General features: G+C 49.5%; 1 protein-coding gene across 1 annotated transcript; it reads right to left on the reverse strand.

Annotated features, from left to right (window-relative positions):
- Positions 1-803: 803 nt before the first annotated feature.
- On the reverse strand, positions 804-21,166 carry LOC142557401 (uncharacterized). The gene is made up of 5 exons (XM_075669203.1): positions 20,581-21,166; positions 17,430-20,003; positions 16,424-16,528; positions 14,423-14,814; positions 804-2,932 (listed from the first exon to the last, which is right to left on the reverse strand). Exons 2-5 carry the CDS (start codon positions 17,710-17,712, stop codon positions 2,663-2,665), a joined length of 1,050 nt encoding a protein of 349 aa, XP_075525318.1. The 5' UTR covers positions 17,713-20,003; positions 20,581-21,166; the 3' UTR covers positions 804-2,662.
- Between the last annotated feature and the right edge of the window lie 3,846 nt (positions 21,167-25,012).

A 25,012-nucleotide genomic window follows, 5' to 3' on the forward strand; every position in this document is an offset into this window, starting at 1 on the left:
GTCCCCAGCGAGGCGACGATATTTAAAGAAGTTCGCATCCGCCATGGTGTCGCGGTAATGAATGAACGGCTGGCGCATCGATGCAATTTCTTTAGACTTACACATCGGTGACTTTGCCACTTCGTGATTAGCTTGTCACCAAAACAATATAGAGTTCAACGCCGAGAACACACTGATGCGTAAACGATCTCGTAAACTGTGTTTACTATAGGTGTCCACAACGTGGCAGCATGACGCGTTTCCGGTTCCAGCAATCGCTTTCAGCGCATGCACTTTTCGAAAGCATAGGTTTCGAGATCGGCGTCTATTACTCAGAGGGAGCCTTTCCTGGAACGTGGATTTGGTCGCCGCCAATAGGAAGCACGCAGAACACTTGAAGTAGTCTTTTCTTTCCTACCTTATTATCGTATCTAGCGTATCAGGTTTTCCTACACAATATGGCTGATCTGCCAATCACAGCGCCATTGAGCCGAGCATAAGCTTGGAAACAGCGACGATGTGGTGGAGAAAAGTTGGAGGCAATGATAGCGGGCCCAGCTCATTGCGCTCCTGCTTTATTTGCACTTCTAAGGGCGATGTTCGCTATCACGTGTGGGATGACGAGGGGTGATACACTCGTGGGGTGATGGGGTGATGTGGGGTGAGGGGTGACCCACTTGCAGAGTTCCATCGCCTTACCTCTCATGTTGCCCACGACGTTAGCGACCTCGTCAGGCCGCGCCAGATGGCATAGTGTCCTCCCCAAATGGGGTTATAGCTCCGTGGTCCACTTGCAAGAGAAAGCTGAGTCCCAGACAGATAGGTTGACGTCGACTCTTCAAGTCTTTTATGCACAAATCTCGCGCGCTCGCGCTCATACCGCGATCACCGCGTGTCAAAAAAGTCAATTCGCGGAGTTTTATTCTCCGAATATTTAGGCGATGATGAACACTCGAGGAAAAAAATAGAATCAAGCGGCACCCTCGCTCGTATATATACAAGCAAGCAGGTTGCAAGGAAGAAGAATAGAAAAAAAGTAAACATCGCAGTCTTGGCACAAGATGAGAAAGTAATTTCTAGAGAAAAATAGACGAACAAGATTTTTACGGAACCTTCGAATCGCGTCAATTTAGTGCATTCACCAATTGAAACGCATTAAAAGTTATGCGTGACGTCTATTATTTCGTCGAGATTTTCACTACAGCAGTTACGGGAATATAACTTGAACTCTTCAGTAACATTTCTTTGATCGTAATCTGTTCGGGCGATTTTGCAACCAGAGGAAGTTTTATAATAGAAGACAATTAATCACGCTTCTATCAAATGAGACGTGTGGACTCATGTTATCTGGTTAAGGCTGCCTGCATGGATCACCGCGTGGTATTCGAAACCACATTATGAGATCAGGTTAGCAAAATATGTTCCTGCCTTTTTAGGGCAGGTTACGCGAACACAGTCCCTGCATTCAATAGTACATAACATAAGTCAACGAAATTAGAAGCCGAATGAAATATATATGCCAACCTCCTCGCAATCCGGGCTTAATTTGTACGACGGCGTTCACGTTGTGCTAATCAATGGCGATGGTTTTTGGCTTTGCGCACTGATCTTACACATCAATAAAAATGCGGATGTACTTGCCATATTACGTTGCTTCGGGCTTAAAGCTATGATCAGGTGTTGTGGCGCAGAATATGTGCAGCTATAAAATCGTTTCAACGTTTTACTTAAAGCAGACGTCCTAATTTAACCGACATCTAACCCAAACACTCGTTATATAATATACGTCGCCATTGGTGCACATTTTATGCACTCGTTCATCTATGTTCGTCTACTCAATGTGCTTAAATCAACAACTGCTTGCATTTGTTGAAATCGCATTTACCAATGGATGTAGCTGAACAAGAGTAACACGAAACACTTCATTGTCGGCGAAAGTAGGCTAAAGATTGCCGCTTTCGTGACGATTAATTTGCGCGACTGACTCACCGCTCGCGCATTGAAAAGAGGGCCACTAACCTGGAAGTTTGTTAGAACAACCAGTAACCGATGTTCTTGTGTAGCTTGCTTGAAACCGCTCTCATAGAATAATAGCATCCGAAACAGAAGACCTTAAATATTTATCGCATGGTTCATACAGCGTGACCAGTGACGTCGTAAGAGCACTGCCGAACCGCCTGTTCTTTTTGTGTGTGTGTGTGTGTGTTTGCGTGCGTGTGCATTTCGGTTATAGTTAAGCCTAAGCCCTCCAGCGCCTACACCTTGTCCTAACGTGACGGAAACGCGTTTTGAACAACACCGCGATAAGTCCATGTCTTGGCAACGGCCTTGTGTAGCTCCCGTCTGTCCTCCGCGAAACGCCGTCAGTTTTGCGGAGACGACTTCGAAGAACGCTGCGCGCACGTGTTTTTCACCTGGTCACGCGAGCCAAGGAAAACAAGACCACGGCTCCAATGTTCGATGTCCCAACATCTGTTCTTTAAGCACGCTTGTCCTCCTGGAATACTACACGCATCGAGGAATGGCGCATGCGCAGTCGTCAACGAGTCCACCAGGGAACTTGGCCGTGGGCGGCGTCACTGTTCTTCTTGGCATGTTTCGCGTCACGTGAACTGCGGCGAATCCCACCACGCGAGCGCACGCACAAATGACTTAGTCAAGGTCGCTGACGCGTCCGCCTACGTCACGGTTTGCCGTCACTCGTCCCGCCTCCGGAGTCCGTTGGGCTTCCGCCGTTCAGCGCGGGGGCGAATGGCGAGAAGAGACCGGAACTAGGGGTTCCCTGGAACTTGCTTCCTCTTCCGGTTTCCCCGCCGTGGTTCTGGACCGAGGCCACCTGTGTTGGCATGGGGCAGCAAGCCGCCAGGGGACCCGCCGCCGCGGCTGGGATGGCCACGCCTCCGGCCTGGTTCATGTACGCGATGATGCGACGCAGTTCCTCCAGGGCGTTGGCCTGCGAGGAAGGACAGGTTCGGAGCGAAAGTTGTGAAAATTGAAGTCGTCTAACAGGCACTAGAAAAAAAGCACGAGCAGAGACTTAGTCTGGCATGGTAGTATCTTAAAGCCCTATAGATATATTTTAATGAAAAGATAGATAGACCGACTGGCTGAGTGTGTCCAACGAGAGAGGTAAAAAGTCACAGTGGCGTTCCACTTCTTGATCACGGGTTACGCGAAAGCGCATGGACGCCGCGAACACGTACAACGAGCTCCGCGACGTCGAAACGCAAGTCGAAAGAGCGCGCTAACGCGGCCGTTTTTTCCTCTACCTCCAGGCGCCATCCTCCTCCGACGCTCGCTTCCACCGCCGCGACAAACATAAGCTGGTCATTGAATTTGTTGCGTCAGACTCTAAACCGACCATAAGAAGCTACTCTATCGGGGCAATCGACCCCATTGCAAGCAGACTTCTCAAACCCCAGGACACTATCCATCTAGTGTGGGTACTAGGTCATGCCGGCAACCCGGATAACGAAGCAGCTCGCCAAGCCGCCCGAGCAGCAGATAACCGTGAGGTGGGGTCGCTAGACCCGGATGGCCGGCTTGAAGCCATCCTCACAAATCCCAAATTCGTGCTACTCTACAAGGATTCGCGCACAGCGTGTATCCGTTCGCGAGAACGCGAGAACGACTTTCCCCGGGAGCACGTCACGACTCAGCGGCGAGTACAGACACGATTCGTGCTAAGCCCCAAAAGGTTGGCTGAAATTTCCAAGCAAGAGTTCAAACTTGTAACTGCAGGCACTGCGAAGCACTAACCGCAGATCAAGATCACATACTTTGGGGGTGCCCATCCAACCCCACGCCAAGGACAGTTCTTGGGCAAGGACCCACGCTCGAGGCCTACGAGCGGGCGATCAAGACGGATGACCCAGAATACGAAGTCGTGCTGGAAGAGTGGGCTAACCGCGTCTCAGGCACATGACCTCCACGCTAGCTCCTCTGCCATGAGTCTCGACTACTAATGTACGCCTCCGATAAAGTTTAGTTGGCCCTCTCTCTCTCGGTTTGACAGACGGGGCATCTACGTTTGCGTCTAAAACGCAGGCCCGTAGCCATCATGTCATCGTCGTCGTCACGCGGTAGCGATTTCGTTTTTGTCGAACCGTCTTGGCCACTTTGTCATGCCATGCGCCAAACCATGTTGACCAATTTGTGTACCCAGCGTCAGGCACCGTTATCGACACCAAGCGGTGTATAAGGCAGAATTATTTCTACTCGGTCATTGCTACTTCGACAATCATATTCAGAGATTTTAACGCGATAGCGTTAAGGAGCTCGTGTCGCAGAAAAGCCGGTGTCGTCGGCGTCGGTGTCGGTGTCGGCGTCCGCGGCGTTGGCCGTGAGCGATAAATCACGGCAGGCACTTCATAAATAAAAACGAACTTCCAAGATGGGCTGGGTGGGAATCGAACCAGGGTCTCCGGAGTGTGAGACGGAGACGTTACCACTGAGCCACGAGTTCGATGCTTCAAAGCGGTACAAAAGCGCCTCTAGTGAACGCGGTGTTGCCTTAGATACGAGCTGTTTCTAAGGCTCAGGCGTCCGTCGCTTGCTCAGGCGCACATTTCGTTGTCGCGCCGAACGCTGCGTTGCTCGACGCTCACCGCGTCCGATGCGGGGCGCGTAGTCGGGGCGCCGTAGCCCATTGTCTTACACCCCTTGGCGGGTCGACGGGAACGCTGTCGCGTTCCACTCTTGAAGGCGAAGCTTAAGCGTCCTCCAATTTTTTGTAACACTGCCTGTTTAGCATTTTAATTTGTTTTTGGTCACGGCAATCATCAGCGGGAAAACGTGTTTTTAAATATTCATCGATTTCGATATCGACGCTTTCGAGCACGAACAATGTCTACGTAGCGACTTTTAGCTGGGTACCGTGCTTTTTTTGCGTCAAACGACGCCCTTCTTCGTTTTTGCCGCCTCTTTCCTAACTGCGGTGTGGAAATGGAAGCACAGGAGCTCACTTTCTCTAAGTACGAAGCTCGTCTTCAAGACATTACAATAAAAGGCACACCTAGCCTCCGAATTTATTCACTATGTGATCTTGCGCAATGATATCGTGCAAATTCTTGGCGATTCCTGAAGACAAACTTATTGCACGAGCTTAGGGAAACTAGTTAGGATGTGTGAGATGGCAAGTACATAGTACTGAGTAAACCATCTGGCTCCAACGGAACAGTGCCTTCAGCTTTCCCGATTACTGTACGTGGGCCAACGGGCGAATAAATTTTCTCACAAACACCTTGCCGGTGCAACAGCAAGCGAGAGTACCTGCTTACTCTAACGATGTTCCTCTTTTCACAGACGCATCAGCTGCTAATTCCTACCGCGGAGCGCACGGATCTAACTTAATGCGAGAGCCTTATATGACACAATTACACGAAAATGCGTCCTAGTTGGCGGCGTGATCAAATTGTGGTACCGAAAACGGCCGACGGCGCAAAGCGCGAAGACGTGAAAAAAGAAATGCTTCGAGAGACGTTCAAATTTCTCGGGGAAGTCCCTGTATAAACAAATTAAATTATTGCCTTGGAAATGAAAATTTAGTAAATTTTGTTCTGGGTGGGAATCGAATCCGGACCTCCGAGGTGCTAGACGAGCACGCTTACCCGACGCCACGCCGGCTCCGCGGGTCCAGCTGGTTGACTAAAAGGTGTGTCCAGTGCGTGCGTCCGACACTGAGAACCTCTGATGCGAAATTTGAGTGCAACTGTATACGCGTTTCCATTTAGCGATGTATCGAGGCAAGAAATTTGAGACCGAAATAACCGCACCGACTGGCAGTGAGCTAGTGCCGTTACCACCTTCGCTGAGGGAGGGGCCGTATGGGAACGCCGGCTTGATGAGCGGCATCGGAGCCAGCTGTGGAAGACGACAACGACGAACGCGCCAGCAGTGGTACGAGCGCATTCGCGTGCTTACGCCGACGCTGAACCCAGGAACTGGCGCCTAAGAACTGCGCTCTAGAAGAAAATCTGCCTAGATTCCACCTTGCGAAAGTGGATGTACTGACGTTAGGTTAAGAAAAAGTTTATTTCAACAAGGGACGATACGAACACTGGGTTACAATAACGGCAAAATGGCGCCAGGACGATAACATACGTAAGAAACAAAGGATTGTATGCATGGCACGTTCTCAAAGTACTGTCCGAGTCCTCACTCAGTAACATATAACAAGATAGACCCATGGAAAAGCGCAGTTAAACATGAACTAATTGTCACATGTATAAAATGATGTTCAATATATACAGTGTACACAATGGTTATGCACAATGATGATATGACATAGACACTGCACATTATTTTGAAGTGATGCTATGAGATGTGTATATACAAAAGGGATCAGGTATAAGCGAACACGCACACACAGAGTACAGGCACTTACATTCTGCGCACATTCAATGAACACTTCTGACGTCCTGGCTACGAGAACCAGACTGGTCGAATATTAAGCTGCACGCGTCAATCAGCAACCGATAGGAAACGCCATGACCACTGTCGAAGGAACTCTTCTTCCCCAAAGAAGAACAACTCCTCTGACAGAAGCAATAGTAGCTCAGAGTAGAGCCTCCCCAGAAGTGGAAACAGAACACGGCGACGATGCCCTGCAGAAACTGCCTCGCACCGGTTACGCCATAGACAAAAGACCCCCGTGGCCGCTCAAAGTGGCCACGTGAGCAGCGACCAGATGTGATAAAGTGGTTAATTCCAAGGCCACCGAAACCAGTATGCACGGCCATCCAAAATACCTGGCAACGACGCATTGCAGCAGCATGTGTTTATTGGATTCCTGAAGGGGGCAATTGTGACACAGCGAAGATGGGACTACACCCCACCGCTCTAGCCTGTCCTGAGTTGGAAGAACTTGCCACCCTAGACGCCACATGAAGTCGTGCAGGTGGCCAGGCAGAAATGGCGCTGTCATTGCATCCCGCAACACATTATTGGAACGTGCGCGGCGTGCTGGAGGAACTAGAGGAAGCAGTAAGGCTGACATTGTATCCACAACACGGTTTTCGAGACCGTCTACATCAGGACATACATGTTCTATGTGGCGACAACATGCCGCGGCCGTAGATTAAAATGTATGTACGTTTAACACTTGTAGACCACGATTCGTGTGCCCGCCTGGTTACATACAACGAATTTTTGTGCCAAGAAAATAGCAGGCGAGTTCACGCGCAGGACACTGATCATGCTGTAACAGACGGAGCCGAAATCGCAGGGCAAGCAGCCGGCAGTGGACAGACACGGATGGGAACGCGAACCCACCGCAAGAGTGTGGTTGCCCAAGCGCCGCGCGACAGGCCAGTTCTGTACTGCCCCACCAGAAGAAGGAACCAAGAAGGGACTGAAAGGACCTATAGTAACCCGTAATGGTGGCTGTAGAACGTGACAAACGTATCACACTCGGCCGCAAAGTACAGACTGCGCTAAGTACCTTCTTTCTAATAGGGGCAAATCATACCCTTGAACATCTTGAATATTTCGTCTTACATCTTCAAGAATGGAGAGCCACACAGAGTCTGATATGCCATCATAGGTGTAATCAAGATCTGATATACGAATAGAGTCGCTCTTTTGAACACGGAAAACGGGACTTAGGCGTGTCTGTGGAAAACCAATGAACAAATAACGACATTTTGAAAACTTTAGCGCAGCACCTGAGATATTTCCGTACACAATGAATATTCGAAGGCTGCAGGATAAGCTATCTTCATTCTTGACATACAATGTGGTGTCATCGGCGAAGGCTGTAACCTTCACAGCGCCGCTACCAGACAGAGGGAGACTACACACGTAAGGGTCTCCAGGACTGAGCGTAGAAATAGCTCAAGGCTGAGCACAAAGAGTACTGGGGATAGAGGGCACCCTTGACGAACACCACGTGTAACGGGAAATGGCGCACTTTCCCGACCATCAAGAAACAACGTACTTCGGATATTTTATTAGGCAGTCTTAATAAGTTCAACAAAATTTGATGAAAAGGCGAACGAGGTCAGTACATTAAATATGTAGCTGTGTTCAAGGCGATCGAATGCCTTTTCTTGACCTATAGGGAAACTAAGAGACCACGTGCTGGCCTGGTCAGCGTGTATGTCATTATGTCACGCGTAACGAAGGAAAGACTGTGTATCTCTCTGTCAGGGACTGAGCATGCCTGATGGTGTCCTATTAAGGAAGGCATCAGGCTTCCCAAGTGTCGGGTGAGAACAGCTGTGAAGGATTTGTAGTCAACGTTGAGAAGCGTGATTGACCTCCATTTCTCAGGACGAACTGGTGATGGATCGTGCTTAGGTATCAGCACAATACGACCGTCGTGAAAACTAGACGGGACTTCAAGGTTCTCAAATCAGCGGCTGATAACGACACGCAAGTGGCACCAATATCTTCCCAGAATGTTAGATAAAACTTTACGGGTAGCCCGTCCGGTCCTGGGGCCGAGCCACGCTTCATGGAAGATAATGCTGCTTTCACTTCGTCAGCTGACATTCGTGCACAAAGACGTTCAGCGATTTCACGTGAAACTTGAGGCAACTCACAAAGCATTTCGACGTTATCACGATCCATTCACGTATTCGTACGCGCCATATTTTCAGAATGCGATACAACGAGTGAACAATCACGCGTGGGAGGCTACCTAACAGGATGTGCTCTTGGGGCCACAGAACCGAGTACATTCGGCTGTCTAAAAAGAGAGTTTCTTGCAAAGCGCAGAACTTCAGGGTGTGCGCTTACGTCTTCAGGGTGTGGATTACGTCTGCATCGCCAAGCAGCAGCTGACGAAGACGACGCTGCGATGAGGCGTTGTAAACGCCTCCGTAGCTCACGCTGCCATGACTGCATCAGCGGAGTCAGTTGATTGACCCAAAGGGCAATACGGAGCTTCATGGCGGTATCCGCCAGTTCTTCTGACTGAACAATGCAGACGCCACTAGACCTTGAGCGCGTCCCATGACTCTGGGTCAGATCTAGAAAGAGAAGCGCGCAACTCTTGACAAACAAGAGCGCGAGTGCGCGTCGTGTAGAACGTGGTTGTCAAGGCGCCAAGGTTTTGCTGATGAAGAAGCGGGAAGCAAATTTCAAGCATAACTGGTCTGTGATAGAAAACATATACAGGAGATGAAGGCAAAGTTATGACATCATGTTGGGAGACATACTGAGCTAAATTGCATGGCACATAGGCACGGTCTAACCTGCTTGACGACGGTGCCGCGTCGCCACGTCCAGACAAATGAAGAACCGTGAAAATGTCGATAAGTATCCATCAACGAAAACTGCTGGACAAGGAAACGCAACTCCCGTGCGTTCCAGTCAGGGCGAAACCAGCCCGGGCCTTGCACTTCTGCTCGTGTGTCTAAAACGCAGTTAAAATCCTCAACAAAACCCACGTGACACCATCCAGGACATACACGTCCAGGTCACGAGAAAAATCATTGAATTTCGTGGCTTGAGGGAGCTAGCTACACAAGCCAAGCACCTAAACAAACGACACACATCACGCGCGCACACACGTGTGAGAAAGTGCAGCATACGTCCTCATTCTAGGCCCTTCGCCAAGCTCAAGGGTCTTATTGAACTAAATGAATATTTAAGTTTTAATTGCGTCAGAAAATCCGTTATGTACGACTTCCACGCGAGCTGCATACATGATAGCTTCGGATTGTTGATCAAATGTACGAGGCAACCTAAATTTCTTACGCGGAAACTGAAAGACCAAGCCCTTATCCCGCTGTCGTTTGAGGTCTCTCGAGTGGCCACGGCCGCTAGGTGGCGGTACCGTCTTTACGCGCAAGCGTAGATACCCCGGTGTGTGAAGTCGGCGAAATTGTGTCTGTAATCACGAGGGAAGCGATCGTCAGAGGAGGAAGGCGCCTGAAGCTGAAGAAGTAAATCGCTGCGTTCGCACCCTTTCCGTTTGTGCTTCGGCGCCATGGTGCTCGCTGTGCATATGTATCTATCCTTTGCATGCGTAGCAATATTCGCTTACCCTGCGGCACACCAGGCGTCACACCGTCGAGATCAATGTAGCGTTTGCGACTGCGCTCGCGACCGCATGCACGCCCTTTCCATACCGGGGATGCAAAGACACGGCCGAAGAACAAAGGCTCCTCCCCATCCCAAGCTCAAAAGGTCCCAGCGAAGAGACTGGCACCGACTACAGACGAACACCTTTCGTAACTCGCACAGGCTACACAAGATGTACTCCGACAGACACAAGGACAACTGCCCCTAGTGTGAAGATACACCGACACTCCAGCACATCACACACGAATTCCCGAGGCGCCCGGCACATGCCGTCTCGCCGCTAATTATACGGACTCGCTCGTTAACTGGTCGTGGGATGCGCGACTCACCGATCTGGATTTGGGAAGCCAGCTGGCGACCCTCGACCAGGCCCGGCGAGCCGCAGAAGCCAGTGGGGCCCTGGAATAGTGGCTCCACACATACACACCTCTTAGATTTATGATTCAATAAAGTTGTTCTTCTTCCATATGTGCTTCGACGCCGCGGTGCTCGCTGTGCATGTTAGCGGTGTCCACACGCTTACGTGTAATCAGCGTTCACGAAGTGAAACTTCACTGTAAATTTTACAGCGAAGCCGTTAAGGCTAGTTCCCCCGGGATCATGTACGTGTGTTAACAGTAAACTATCATCATCAGCTTTGGCTCCAGCACTGTCGTCTTCCACAGCTGGCTCGTTGGCGCCCCTTGGCGCTACCGCGCGAACGCGCTTGTGCCACTGCTCCCGCGTTCGTGGTCGTCCTAATTATGAATTAATTAAGAAACATAAAGACGTAACCAATTTTACAGCGAAGCTGTTAAGGACTAGTTCTTTCAAGATCGTGTCCTTGTGTAGTCACAAGACTCCCCATACATACGTGGGCCGAACCCGAAGATAGTGCAACGCCGGGCCGACCCGCGGCGGATGTGAAGCAGGCGTCAAGCACTCCCCATACGTGGGCCGATCCCGAAGATGGTGCAATGCCGGGCCGACCCACGGCAGGAGTGCAGTTCACCTTTAAGGGGCCCACATACACAGCTTCGCTGGTCATCCTTCTTCACAGCTTGGAAGGGCACTGAGTTTTTGGACAGTGCTTGCCGTGATGTCTGTCACGGTCGCAGCACACGCTGTGCGACAGATGCAAAGGGCAGAGCGACCTAGCATCAAGGACAGATACATCATGCGCACGCGTTCGTCACGCGCTCACGCACATGCGCGAAAGTGCAGCATACTTCCTCATTATTGTAGGCCCTCCGTGTGGCGCAAGTGCGTTATTGAACTCAGTCAATTTCTCAAAGTAAAATGCGTCACAAAATTGGCAAAGCACAAGCTGCAGACATGGTAGCTTCGGATTGTTATTGGAATATACGAGAAAACATAAATATGTTACGAGGAAACTGAAAGACAAAGCTTTTTTTCCTGTTGCCGCTTGAGATCTGAGTGCCCGCCGCCTCTAAGTGGCGGTACCGTTTTTGGACAGTGTTTGCCGTGATGTCGATTACGGTCGCAGCACATGCTCGTCGACAGATGCAACGGGCAGAGCGCCTACGCGTGATGGATACATCGCGTGCACACGTTTTTCACGCGCGTACGCACGTATGTGGAATTGCAGCATGCATCTCATTCTCGCAGGCCCTCCGTCTAGCGCAAGTGTGTCATTGAACTAGTTGTATTTCTCCAAGTAAAATGCGTCAGAGAATTTGCAAAGTACAACTTACACACAACCTGCAGACATGATAGCATCGCATTGCAATTAGAATATACGAGAAAACAGTTCTGTGACCCTAAATTCAAAAACAGACCCCTCCAGCTGCGGTTTATTTTTGGGTGGGCAAAGACAAAAACATCCTGACCAACTAAAGGCTAATAGCTTCGCTGTAGAACATAAATCGAAGGCTGCGCTTGTGCTGACTGCAAGCGCCAGGAGTAATATCAAGAGTCAGAAACGCGGCATGGCTTCCACGCTTTTAGCACCATATATGCGAGTTCAAATGTAGTTGGAACAAGCTAGCTGTTGCCATAAATCTGTGGGGTCAAGATTTCTGGCATAGGAAAGATAACAACAGTTACCTTTCTGATGATATGTGTGCTCGAATATTGAAGCCTCTTGATCGTATCAAATGTCTCAAACAACCTCCGAACATGTAACCAAATATCTAATATTTTAGTATTTCTAAACAAAGCGAAATTGAAAGACTCCGTGGAGGTTATTCGAGTTTTGCCAAATGCCAAAGGCTTATTTGTATTATTTCATACATGCGTGTAATGCCGTTCATAATTGGGTGTCTGTCAGTCATCTGGTGCACCAGGGCAATGACAGTTGCGGTGTACGTAGGAACTAAGCGATTATACACTATCGTACAGTGTTTTAATGGGGTGCCAACATGGCGAAAGCGGTGAAATAATGATTCGCTTCGCATAAATCGAGACAAAACGATTCGTAGGCTGCTTAAAAGCGAAGAATTCCCATAGAATGACTGGAACGGTTTGAGCAGAGGTCATGTGCCCGCGCTTTCACACAGGACCTGGTGCGTCCGTTAAGCAACTGAGGCTCTCCTGCGGAGCAGGATCAATTGGAACAGCTCCCACTTGAAGTGTTCTTTCTTCCCCGAGGCTCCGATAAGTGTTGTTATCGTTCATATTAGAACAAAAAAGGAATATTCGACAATTTCGTCTAGTGCATTCTCGAATACAAGAGGAATCAGTTATTCGAATCGCGTTTGGAAATTTGAATATTTGCGCACCCTGGACACTCTATGCCGAAGCCTGATTTTCGATTTTTACATGATGCCCCAGAACTGGCACTGCGCCCCGCTGCATTTCCGATCTTCGTACCACATGCGAACTGCTGCGTAAGTTCTGGCTAGGCGAGCTTCAACAAGCTATCGCTATCTGCCACTCAGGCCTCCAGGATCACGTGATATCCCCCGGAGCGTTTCATTGAGATGGATATTACACGGACATGTGAGGTACGCTCGCGCCGTCACCATGCTGGCCTGATATCGACGATGCAAGAGCGGTCCACGTTCCCAGTGTTGGAGGTCACGTGATCCCCTGCGGGAGCGGGAAGTTGAGGCGAGAAGGCTGACAAGTTGCTACGCGCTGTCCGTGTTGGAGGTCACGTGATCTAATGAGCCTCCGAGGAGCGGCACGATGAAACGGTAGAGGGAGCGGCCACTTGAAACGCTCGCTTTGGGACAAACACGTGCTCTCCTCGCTACCTTCGGCGGTCGTTTTGGATTACCGGTACCAGCGCGGTAATTGAGCGAGCTCCACATCTATGGACGCGTGGCACAACGCGTATTTCATCAGTAAGCAAGTTCTTACTTCAATATGTTCTGCCCATAAATCTCGGTATTTCTTGTTCATGTGATATTAGAATTACCTTGCTACCGCGGTCAATTCTCCCTTCGTGTGAACTGCTACTTTCTTTCTTTTCTCGGTAGTGTCAAATATCAAGCATAGTTAACGCTCCTTCCTTTAATCCGCAATATGATGCGCAGATCCTGACTCCACTGCCAGGATCGACCAGAGGACGGGCCATCGTGCGAGACAATAAGAGAATTACTGCTTACACATGCGGCTGGCTCAAAAACAAGGCACAGATCGTAGGATCGGAGAATGAGAATTAAACTTGCAGTTTCGCTTTAGTTTCTCTTTAGAAAGTACGAGTTCAAAACATACGCAGATCATTGTTCATTTTGAATCTGAGCATAACAGGCGGGTGAAATTTTAAACATATATATGTTATGCCAGTGCGGCCCAATATGACCTTAATTCGCTCTTAATTTCCGCAGAACCCGTGTAACTGGGCGAGTACATTTGATAGTACAATTCTGCATGCCGAGTTGGTCCGCATTCAACGCAACGGGAAATGAAGGAAAGACGGATGGACGGTCCGGCAGGCGGACAAACAGACCGTAAGACGGACCAATGGATAGGAACAATATGAATGGCCAGGCAAATTGAGCAAGGGAGTAATAGACATAACGAACAGCACACAAGACTAAGCAGATGCATTTAGACACTGACGGATGGACTGAAAACCAAACACACAGAGGAACTATCACAATACCTGAACAAGGGTGGATCGACCGACGGAAAAAGCAGTGACTATTCTCCCGACAGCCGGAAGAATTTCTGAAACGAATTTCTCCCGACACTCACCTCCTATTGGCTCTAGGAAGGTTAGGTTAGGTTAGGGAGGCACCTGCAGGCCCTCGGGCACACTGGCTGGGCGTTTTTAACCGACAGTTCGTCACGTGACTTCCGAGCGCGAATAAGGTGCCGTGAGTGCCGGGAGAAATTCGTTTCAGGAAATTCTCCCGGCCACCGGGAGAATAGACGTTGCCGTCAGAACATCAAAGCGCAATCGCTCGGACGCACTGATGGATGGACGTGCCAGTAGAGAGACAGACAGACACACATTGACACTCGCCTGCATGAGAATGTAGTTCTTGGCGAGCAGGAGCGTGGCGATCTTGGAGAGCTTGCGCACGGACGGGCTGTGCGCGTACGGGATGACGGAGCGCAGCTCGTCGAGCGCGTCGTTCAAGTCGTGCATACGCCTTCGCTCGCGCGCGTTGATGCTCAGCCGCATGGTCTTGGCGTGCCGGTGCTTGCGGCCCCCGGCCATCATGGCCGCCTGGCTCGCGGGCGGCGCCGGAGGCTCGGGGGTCGACGGGGCACGCGGCGGGTGGTGGTGTCGCTGCGGCTCACCGTGGTGGCCAGGCAGGCTGGCCAGGCTGGGCGCCGGCTGGGGCGGGGCCGCCGATACGGCAGCTGTGACGGCTGCGAGGGAGGGTCGTGCTCCGACGGAGACGACGGAGCCTGCGAACAGAAGCAAGTCCCCGAACCGGATGCAGTTTTGCCGAAATAGCCAACACTTGAGTGTCACACGACGCAACGCTCGCATAGCGTAATGGGCAGAATAACTTGCTGTATAAACATTCACTAATGTGGTAAAGTTGGGCTAGCTGGTGATTGGGTTAGTTAGATTGAAAGCTGGGCTAGTCGCCGCACTCGCAACATTTGCGAGTGCTGCGAGTGTAGTGTGTTCTTGCGTGTCTTCGCCTTGTCCTTGTCACTGTGCTGCTTCACGACCAAGGTAAGATGATTATAAGCATTCGCTTGCCAAGTACACATGCGTGGTGCCATGCCCAGCCCGAAGACATGTTGACAAGTCGTATTGACAGTAAATAATCACAGTGTCACTGTATGCAAGTCACAAAAATAACTATCTATTGGGCGAACCTGTTCCCAGCAAAAATGTAACACTCATCACAACGATAGCGGCGGTCATACTCGTCGATCCTCGAAAATCTGATCTGCGGGTCAAGGGCGTCGGTTTTTATACGTGGCCAATCGACCGTACCACTTGTAATCTCTTGTGCCCCCGTGCCTCCCAGATAGTGCTACACAATTCGTGCCACGTACACAGTCTGATTACGCGATCTTCGGTGACAACAGACAACGGGTAGAACTAGCGATACCATTCCAGAAGCTCGTGAACATACGGTCACTGAAAACATCGACAATTTATGCGCGGGTCAGGAGTTCACTCGATAACCGTGGTCACAACGCTGCCGTGATTGGGAGTGCCGGCAGCGACAACCGCGCGTGTTTGTACCCAAGCGAAAACCCCGTGCTGTCGATTCCTTTGCGATTTCACTGTGCCGTGCCTCCTAAACTCAGCAGGTTGCTTGACCCTCATGAATGGGTGCGGGAGAGCACAGCTCGCGTCAAGGTAATCAACCTTCTCGAATCGGCCTCGTACCTGCTGCAGATCACGTTGCCTCTAGCAGTCGGCGCGCGGGCGGTGCATGCGCTGGGAAACTGTGACAACACGGAAACGCCGTGAACTCGCATGGAACGCCGTGCGGTTTGGTGAAGCCTCTCTGTTTCCAGCGCTACTGGCATGTTGAGGTGACTTCCACAATCGCTTTCGGAGTAGTTGTGCCTTGCGGGCCACCTGCCCGGTCAAGCCGAATTTTCTGAATTTTTTTGCCATATAACCTAAAAATAGGTAACTGTCGCCTTATGAATAAAAAAATACTGACATGCCTCGTACCACGATTCCGTATGGTCATGCGGGATTCTGTGGTATCGTGTGGGTTTTCGTACTGAATCACCGTACTATCATATAGGATAATTGATACAGGGCATCTGGGGCAAATGTGTTTTTCATTTTTTTATAAAGTGTTGTTTTAACAAAGTTTATTTGGTATACTTGACGAATGAGGGCTGTAACAGCATTTGCGTCATTCTTCTTCCGTATTTTTTGTGTTCTACATAACTAGACATTTGACACACAAGGAGCTTCAGACAAAATGGCACAAACCAGAGAAGATAGTAGAAAGTATATACCTTGTGATCGCCAGCAAAACGCGCATCTGTGAAACACCTACTCTCCTATCACCTCTGGCTGTTTTAAACTTACCTGGGTGCAAGTGGTGTTGAGAGTGCGGGTGCATTTGCCTCTGCAGCGTGTGATGGCCTTGCGTGGGCGACATCTCTGCGGCCAAGGCGGACGGGTGTACAGACACTACGCCAGAAAGAGACACGTCTTAGACGCTCAATATAAAGGCTTGTAAGCGACGTTCGTATTGAACATCCCCCTACTGTGTTTGTGATTGTCTCAGTAACAAATCAAAACTCTGTCGCACGAGTTAGACGTTGCTACAAAACCGGGACTTGCTCTTCAACACTACCGTGCTTTTCCGAGAATAAGCGGTAAAAATAGCCAATCGCAGCATTGAAGTTTGTTATGTCGACGCTGATATGAACGAAAATGAAAATTACCGAGCTGTTCTATTGAAAGAACGGTAGTAGTGCATTGGTCGGTATGGTAATTTGCATGGACACAGAAGTGTGCCTACGTGACTCACTAAAATTTCTTTAAGCCTTCGAAAGATTAACATGTTTCACACATGGAAAGATGCCAAGTAATATAAATCCACTGTGAACCCACACCGAATTCTCCACCTTCTGCATGATATAAAAGGGCAGCCGATTGTGTCCAATCAACAAGTCCATTTGCTACAAGGGTTTCTTGCGATAATTTTACCTCGACATGTCACGAACACGCAAAAAACATGCGTGACATCGTACTCCTGTCTTTGCTTCCTTTCCTCTGTTTTTACTCTGTGCGCTAATCTTTTTTTAACTCAACAACATCAAGACACATACGGTCTACAGGGAGATTACGACGAACTAATCGACAGTAGTCGAACGAGCGAAGCCTCAAGCTGACTCCAACGTCTCGGCAAAGGGAGTTTCCTTCGTCAGTGCCCTCAACGAACACGAGTGCTTGACGAGGACTACTGCCCTTGCCGAAGCTTTAGCTCCAATCTGAGGCTGCTCTCTCACTGTGGACCATCTCGTTTCTTTGCTTGTTCGTCATCTGTATGTAGACCGACATCGTGAGCGCACGTCTTCACACTCACCGCCGAAGCACGGGGAACTGGTCGGTGGCAGACCCATCCTGTGGACGGGTCCCGGGGACTCGTCGTCGCTGCGCAGATCCTCGCCCCCACCGAGGTCCGCCACCTCGGCCCGCGTCGTTCCGCTGGCAGGAGGGGAGGCGCCGCCCCGACCGCCGCTGCCTCGAAGAACGGCGGCGGTCGCGGAGTCCGCGGACAGCGGGCTGCCGAAGGACGACGGGCCGTAAAGACCCGGGGCGTGCAGGGCGTACGGGAAGCCGATGCGAAAGCCCGCGCTCGCTTCCATGTGGCGCGATGGCGAGACGTCTTCAAACTCTAACGCCACTTCCGCGTGCTCTTAAGACAGTCTTCTATTGTCGACTTCCAGCGACGATGGGCGATCTGACGTGAAGCTGGAAGAGCAGGTCCTTCTGTTTTTCCACCGACCTTAGTCCAAAGATTTGCCGGCAGAAGCGGTGGTCGGAATATCGGCTCTCTCCGAGCCGGTCTGTGTGCCGATGGGCAACCACGAAGGATTTCTCTTGTGCAGGAGGCTTAGGGCGTTTTGTTGAAAGAGATGTTGTTACGTTACACGTCCCTAAATGCGCTTTACTGTACGACACCTTCTTCGAAGCAGGCGTTCTGTTTGCAATCGCTTCGATGGAAGAGTTACCTCGCAAGCGTGACAATTGGGCAAACTAAGTTGCCACGATTCTATCTGCAGGCCGTCGAACTCCTAGATTAAGAGTACTGAGACAAACGGAAGCCTAATTTGATGCCTGTAACCATCACGAATTTATACGCAGCAAGGTTCCCTCATGTGGTCACGATGTTTATGCCACGGTCTCGCGACAATGATTCTCAGAGCTCGTAGGTCGTCTTACATTCCACGCTTTTTTCACGAAACTGTCGCCATATCCACTTGTATGGACGGCTTGATCAAATCTTCGTAATTATGGCAAAGCTAAAGGGAGTTCTATTTAGTGTTTGAGTCAATCTTAGGCGTTCTGGTACAAGTTCGTTAAGCGCGCGACATTTACTTGAAACCTTAACTAGTGACGGCCGATATGTTAGGATAAGCTGACAAGGTACCACAGAATTGTCAGCAATTTTATTTATGATCAATGAAACAATAATTTTAAAGTTTACAGGTTGCCGATAACTTGATAAGTTGTTTTGCACACAGGCTGTGTGCAGTCACCGCACTATACGAAATATAGATGAGGACGTTCTAACGAGCAACTTTCGCGATCACCAATAAAATTTACAGCATAACTGTGAGCTGACAAAATCTTGAATTTATTTTACCAACGGCGGCAAGCATGAGAGGAAGAAATCATTTTCGAAAAGTGACGGCGTGTGCCCCAAATTTTCAAACGGCTTGAAGAAATGAAATGAAAAATTTTTGACGCAACCTTTGCAAGGATATGGGAGCGCTCAGGTGCGTACTTTCGTAGCGCTGGCGTTCCCTCGTTTAGTCTTTGCCGTTGCTTCCGATGCTGAACAAGAGACAAGGGCAAATAACTAGCATCGAGTTTTGCAGAACGTTGGCAGTTTCTTCAAAGGCTAAGTTCAGAGGTAGTCTTAATTATTTTTGTTTGTCGCGGCTTTATATTCAGCGTCGGTGCTAACTGCAAATTTATAACAAGCGCGACTGTTTCCCAGCAATAAATTTAGCGTGCAGTATCCACAAGAGTACTCAGGACCTGTCTAAACTTCACAATCTTTCTTTAGCGCCGAACTGACTTGCGTCATCACAGGTTCACGGCCAGCATAACTCTTCTTTATCTGAACATATCTTCTCCTAAATAACTTACAGCCATGATTAGAATCATACGTTTAACGATGTAGGACTATATACTGCCTGCAGTATCTCAACCGAGTAGAAGTACGCTAAGGCTGCTGCTCCGGTAAAATAGCACAACTGCGCGGACGAATAAATACTTACGCGGGGAGAATACTTATCTCGGATATTTCGCTATGCTATTTTGACGGTCCATATTGCTAAGCCACTCCTTGCAATCTGATGGATTCCCTCAACCAATTTCGCACAATGTTCTTTTTTTCCATTTGAGGCTTTTTCAGAAGGCTCACACTCTCCTAGATGTTTCTAAGTGACAGTACAATGTGACCAGCCATTATCTTTCAACGACAACTTCTGTCGAGACACTGTTGCCAAGCCCCTAGCGTTTCACTGCAGCCAGTGAATTACTTCGGCTGCTTTCGACCTTTGCTCATCCATCTACGTGTATCTTGGTGTCACGAGTGTACCAACGGTAGCGCTTGTACTGGTCTCATACTTCACGCGTGGCCCCGCTTGTAAGTCCGGTTTCAATCGCGAACAACGTGACATCGTAGTGTTTTCGAACATTATACAATTTACCCGTTCCATTCATACAGTCATATCTTGTTTCAGAAATAGGCGTCTCATCTTCAGCCTCACTTGATCCTGTGATGAAGCGTCAACAGCTGCGAAGACCATCTGTTTTGTGAGGAGTGTTGTGCACGTTATTGGCGATACGCGGTTGTCACAAGAAAGCAGCAGAGCTTCTACTTCCGTCCCCGTGGCTGGCTGCAGATGCAGGTAGATCAGTCAGTCTGCAAGGCATTAAAAGGTATTGAAGTACATTCCGCGTAGCAAGATTACTACTTATTATTATCAATTGCTAGCTCACACCAGTTTTATGTACTGATACAGCGCGTACAGAATGCTAGACATCGGTCAGTTAGCTTTCAAAGACTGGTAATGCTTCAAGACGAACTCTGACAATCACTACCCCTTGTAGAATTTTAAGCTCTTTGTGCAGTGTTTTGCAGACAACTCACTGAAGTAAAATGACAGAAAGCTTAATATTTCAGCATGAACTAAAGTGAGGTTTTTTGACAGCTTCTGACTAGATTATCTTCTCAATACTGAAGTTCTCTTGCACAAGCCATTATTGCAGTTCTGCTTTCAAACGCACTGCGAATCGTCATGCACCGCATTTCGTTTTCAAGCATGCTCGAAGCCAAGGCGTTGATTCGAAAGAAATATAACCACGTTGATAAAATTATGATGTAAGTCCTCTCGGCCAGATTTGACTACAACGTCTGGTATCTTTAAGATAAGTAACTATCAGATCTCGCCAGGCTGCATACAATAATCACTGTATAAATATGTGAGTAATTGACTTACCAGTCGTCAACCTCTAGGGCCAAGAGCTGCGGGACATTGTCAGGCGCACTCTAGAAATCCTCGTATCGTGGAAGAACGCTTTGTTTTCGAAGTCTTGCTTAGCTTCCTGAAGTAGCTGCACACCAGCCGAGTCCATCGATTCAATCACGGTATCGCAGTCACAATAAGGAGCAACCGGATGACTTGAGGGGCGTTCGATGCCGGATCCATGACGCGATCTTCACAGGGCGTCGTCGCATTTATTGATGATGCGCCTCATTGCCGGGAGCTAAGTGGCCGTTGTCGTTCTTTGACGCGATGTTTCAAGCACAGAGAAAAGGGCTTCCCTCATTGTCCCGTTCATCGTTTCACCTTAATTGTTCCCGCATCCACGGACACATTACACCGCGCTAAGACAAAGCAGAAGAAAAACGAGAACGAAAAGAAAGATGCAAAGAACGAGTCGGCAAACTAACAAACAAACCGCGCAGCCGGATCGACGTCGCAAGTGTCCGGTCACTTCACCACGAGCATCGCGACCACAGCGCCGCCGCGCGACGCTACGTCAGCTCGACGTCGCTCACACTTTGCCACTGAACATGCAGGAGCTGCTGGGAAGGGCGCTTTCCGGGAGCAGCAAACCAGGCAAGTTTTGGGGGATCCTCTGGAAAGCCTAGGGAGAGAGAGAGGGGAGAGGGCGTGGGGTGGGCGAGCCAACCCCTCGCCGGTGGCCCACCGATTGACACCTCCCCGCAAGTGCACCCTTGTACCCCTCCTTCCCCCAGTTTTTTCTTTTCTTCTGTTATTTACCTCATCCTGCACAACCTCCATCTCCCCCTTTCCAGCTCTGTCCGGCCGCGTTCATATTTCTTTTTGTTTCACTTGTGATCGCTTCGATTCCCTTTCCTTCGTCTCTGCCTTTGACGCTGTTCTGACTTCGCTGCCGTGTAACTCAGCAGAGTCCTCTTCACCTTCTCTGGCTATACAGCTTTCCCGTTCCTTTCATCCACGCTTGCTAAGACTCTCCTCCCCCATCCCCTACCTCCCGACCATGTCCCATGGAGTAAAACCTTATTTGCTACAGCGTGGCTGATGAGCCCTCTCCTCTTCCGATTCTCATTTATGTGCACTTGCCGTTATTAATTTGCATTCAAGAGGCATTCTTGTTTTGCTGCTCATGTGCTCTCTGGAGCTTGTTTTTCGAGAACTTCCCGATGAGTGCGCTAATGCTTTGCTTCATTTTTTTTAGTCGTTAAAGTGCGTGGTTGTGCTGTTATTACACGTGGACTGAGCGTCACCGTCCAGAACGCAGATGGCGCTATTATCGGTTCATTAGTTTATAGCCACGTTAGTACTTCCCTAGTTTCATGAGTCTATATGTAGTAATTATACCAAGTCCTGGTGCATCAGGGTAACTACTTTCATTTCAATTAATATGTAGCTTTCTTCTTCCCTGGTCGTGCATGCAACACAGTACTTACACCGGCATTTAGACCTTCTGAACGGCAGGCTTACAGGATTTTCATTGCGCAAACACTGGTGCTCATCACCGTCCCCGATCATCTTCGAAAACAGAGTGCTAAGCTTTTCCAACATTCAGTCTGTTTTTCCTCTTTTACATCGCAGTGATTAACAGCAGCAAAATAAACTGAGCTGGCTTTATTTTTCTCTCTAATGTAGTTATCTCTTCGAGGAGCGAAGCTTTGTCCGCTTGGCCCAAACAGCTAAAATAAAGCAGCCATGATTTCCTCTCTTTCCCTACATAAGTCTTCCTTCTCCTCTGCATCTTTACCAGACTTCTCTTTCTTTCTCATTCGCCACACATCTCGTCATTTTCGGGAATGCCGAATAAAAACGCTTTCCTTGACAACATTTTTCCCTTATCCTTTCATCCTTCATCCTTTCATCCCCTGTACACTTCCCCCCATCCCCCACCTCCTCCTTCTCGCCGAGGCGGCAACTACCGATTGATCTTTTTCTTCAGCCGGAGGCTCGTCTCTCCTTTCTTTATCTATTTCTCGCTGTCGTTATCGCGGAAATAGATGAGCGAACGGGAGAGAAAAGACGCTTCGGGAGCAGTGTGTGGAGGGGGCGAGGCCGAATTCCCGATTTCCCCCATTTCAGTGTCGCTCTCCTTCCTCCCTGCCTTCATTCCTTTCCTAGCCTCTCTTTCCCACTCCACCATGTCGTCCGTCCCGGTCTCGATCTCTTCTTTTTTTTGGGGGGGGGCGCCTCCTCGAACCAATGGGGAATGCCCACGCCTCCCGCGGGATCCCTTTATTCCTCGGGAGCGGCGGGCGGAGTCTTGGCCGGGCTCCTTGTGGCTCCAGCGAGAGAAGTGATATCGGTCGAGGCGATCCCGCCCCTCGTCTCGGCCGACCCGTCCCGGGAGTGGCTCGTTTTTCGCAGCAGAAGTGGGACCCCCTTCCCTCCCCCTTCCCCGGCGAATTCGGGAAAGCGATGAGTGGAATGGGAGCAAAGGATCTCTTCGAGTGAGCAGCGATCGAAGAAGGTCTCGGGTGTTCTCCCTCTGTCGGAGATGAAGAAGGAGAGGTGCGAGGAGTACCATCACTTCGCAGGGTTTCGGCGAGGTGGTCAGGTGACGCCAGTTGAGGTGAGGGTAAGGAAGGAGGGCTGACATTAACGTTTTGTGCTAGAGAAAGAGCGCGCATTCCCGTTTGGGCCGTCCTGCAGGAAGAAAAGCGCAGACCTTCGGTAACGTCGCTATTCCAACGGCTTTTCTACTTAATGCTTAGGGCGTCTGGAACATTTTGAATGCAGAACGTCATGCCGAGAGGAAGAGAAAACAGCGAGCCGAAGGCAATGTTTTGTCAACAGTGATTTCGTGTTTGTCTCCTGAGTGAGAAAAAAAAGGAGGAAGAAAATGTCGCTTGGAGAAATAAAAAAAGAAAGCAGGTGATATTCTCTATATCGGCGCGCGAAATATAAAAAAGCTAAAGTACTGTTAATGTAGTCATTGTATCCTGCAGTGCCCACAGTTTGGAAAAAGAAAACTCACTGTACAGAAACGACGACGGCTAACGGCCAGAAAAGCGCAAACTGTATGTTAGTGAGAGTATATAAGGCGAGTTTTTCGCTAGACGAATGCAAGACCTTGAGGCCTGCAGTAAAGGTGGACAAATCAGAATGAGGCCTTGCGATAAAAATGGCACTTGATAAAGAAGAAAAGCAATGTTAAAGTTTCCGAGTAATTCTAGAATAAAGAAGTGTGCTATCTGACACTACAAGAGAGAGAGAACCATATAACTACCGCTTCCTTCTTCAAGTGAACCGTATAGCCACAGAGACGAACTCTCTCTGCGTGCCTTGGCCTTCTCAATCTGCACGACCGATCACAAACTGTATCTATCGCTTAACATCGGAGTGTCGTTCTCAAAGGGGAGAAACGTGGACACTGCAGGCTCTGACAGATTGGCGTCTGACGTCACCCAAACGTCACATGGCACCCAACACCTGGCACGCGTCGTCATTCTCTCTGAACCCACCCTGGGGGTGTGCGAAGCAGTTTTAAATAGTATTTAAACTAGCGCGACGTCATTCGAGGCCTGGTGTCCGGGAGTGTAGTACGGGGTGAATGCAGGAGGATAGGGGAGGGGGGCAGAAAGGGAAGTGGGGAGGGGTGGGGGGCTCGAGTTTGGTTCCCGGAGCTGTGGGGGCGCGGGGAGCCGAGAGACTTATTTGTGCGTCGCGCCACGGTCGTGATTTGGTGGTCTGTGAGTGGGGTTTTCCGGGGCCCCCAATCGCGTCAAACGCTCTTCTGCTCCCACCGGCACGGCGCGGTAACTATAGGACGCGGCGGCCCGGTTATTTCAGTGGTCGCAACTCGCCGCCGAAGAATGCCATTGCCGCAACGAATTGCGTTCTTACTCTAGACGAGTCAACTATACCGCGACCGTGTTCGCCACCCTTACGTTAGGGCATGACTGGATCGTTTCATTTTGCAAGGCAGGTGATCGTTTTTTTACACAAATAACTGACAACTCATGCGTGACAGAATGTCTGGATGCGCAATGATACAGAAAAGCAAGCGCGCAAGCTGTGAAGTAGGTCTTCTACGCACAGCGATAGATGTTAAAGGTTGCTCTTTCGAATTAACAGTTCCTTCATTCAAACGTCGCTGTGCCCGTTAGCGCTATTATCCTCATAATCACCATTACCATCTCAATCACGTAGAATAATGTCTCCGGAAAATAAAACTTTTTTTTTTCGGGGATGTTTGTGAATGTGGTCATTCACAGCCACAGCTGTTAAAAGTCGGTGCTTCAGATTATTTGCTCCTTCAGCGTAGGTTTGTGACATCGGTCAACAGTATCATCATCACCACGTTATTTTAGTGGACGAATGTTGCCCGAAAAGAGAACTCTTTGTTTTCTGTCCTGGTTTCCGTGTGAAAAAAAAATTTCTTCTACAACCTCTACAATAAACGTAGATG

The sequence above is a fragment of the Dermacentor variabilis genome, chromosome 9 (assembly GCF_050947875.1).
Source record: "Dermacentor variabilis isolate Ectoservices chromosome 9, ASM5094787v1, whole genome shotgun sequence".
NCBI classification, from domain to species: Eukaryota; Metazoa; Arthropoda; class Arachnida; order Ixodida; family Ixodidae; genus Dermacentor; species Dermacentor variabilis.

Coding starts and splice junctions, on each gene's coding strand:
- LOC142557401 (XM_075669203.1), bottom strand. CDS start 17,712: ATGGAAGCGAGCGCGGGCTTTCGCATCGGCTTCCCGTACGCCCTGCAC. Junction 14,815..16,423: donor TCAACACCACTTGCACCCAG/GTAAGTTTAAAA, acceptor TTCTGTTCGCAG/GCTCCGTCGTCTCCGTCGGA. Junction 2,933..14,422: donor AGAACTACATTCTCATGCAG/GCGAGTGTCAAT, acceptor CCTTCCTCGCAG/GCCAACGCCCTGGAGGAACT.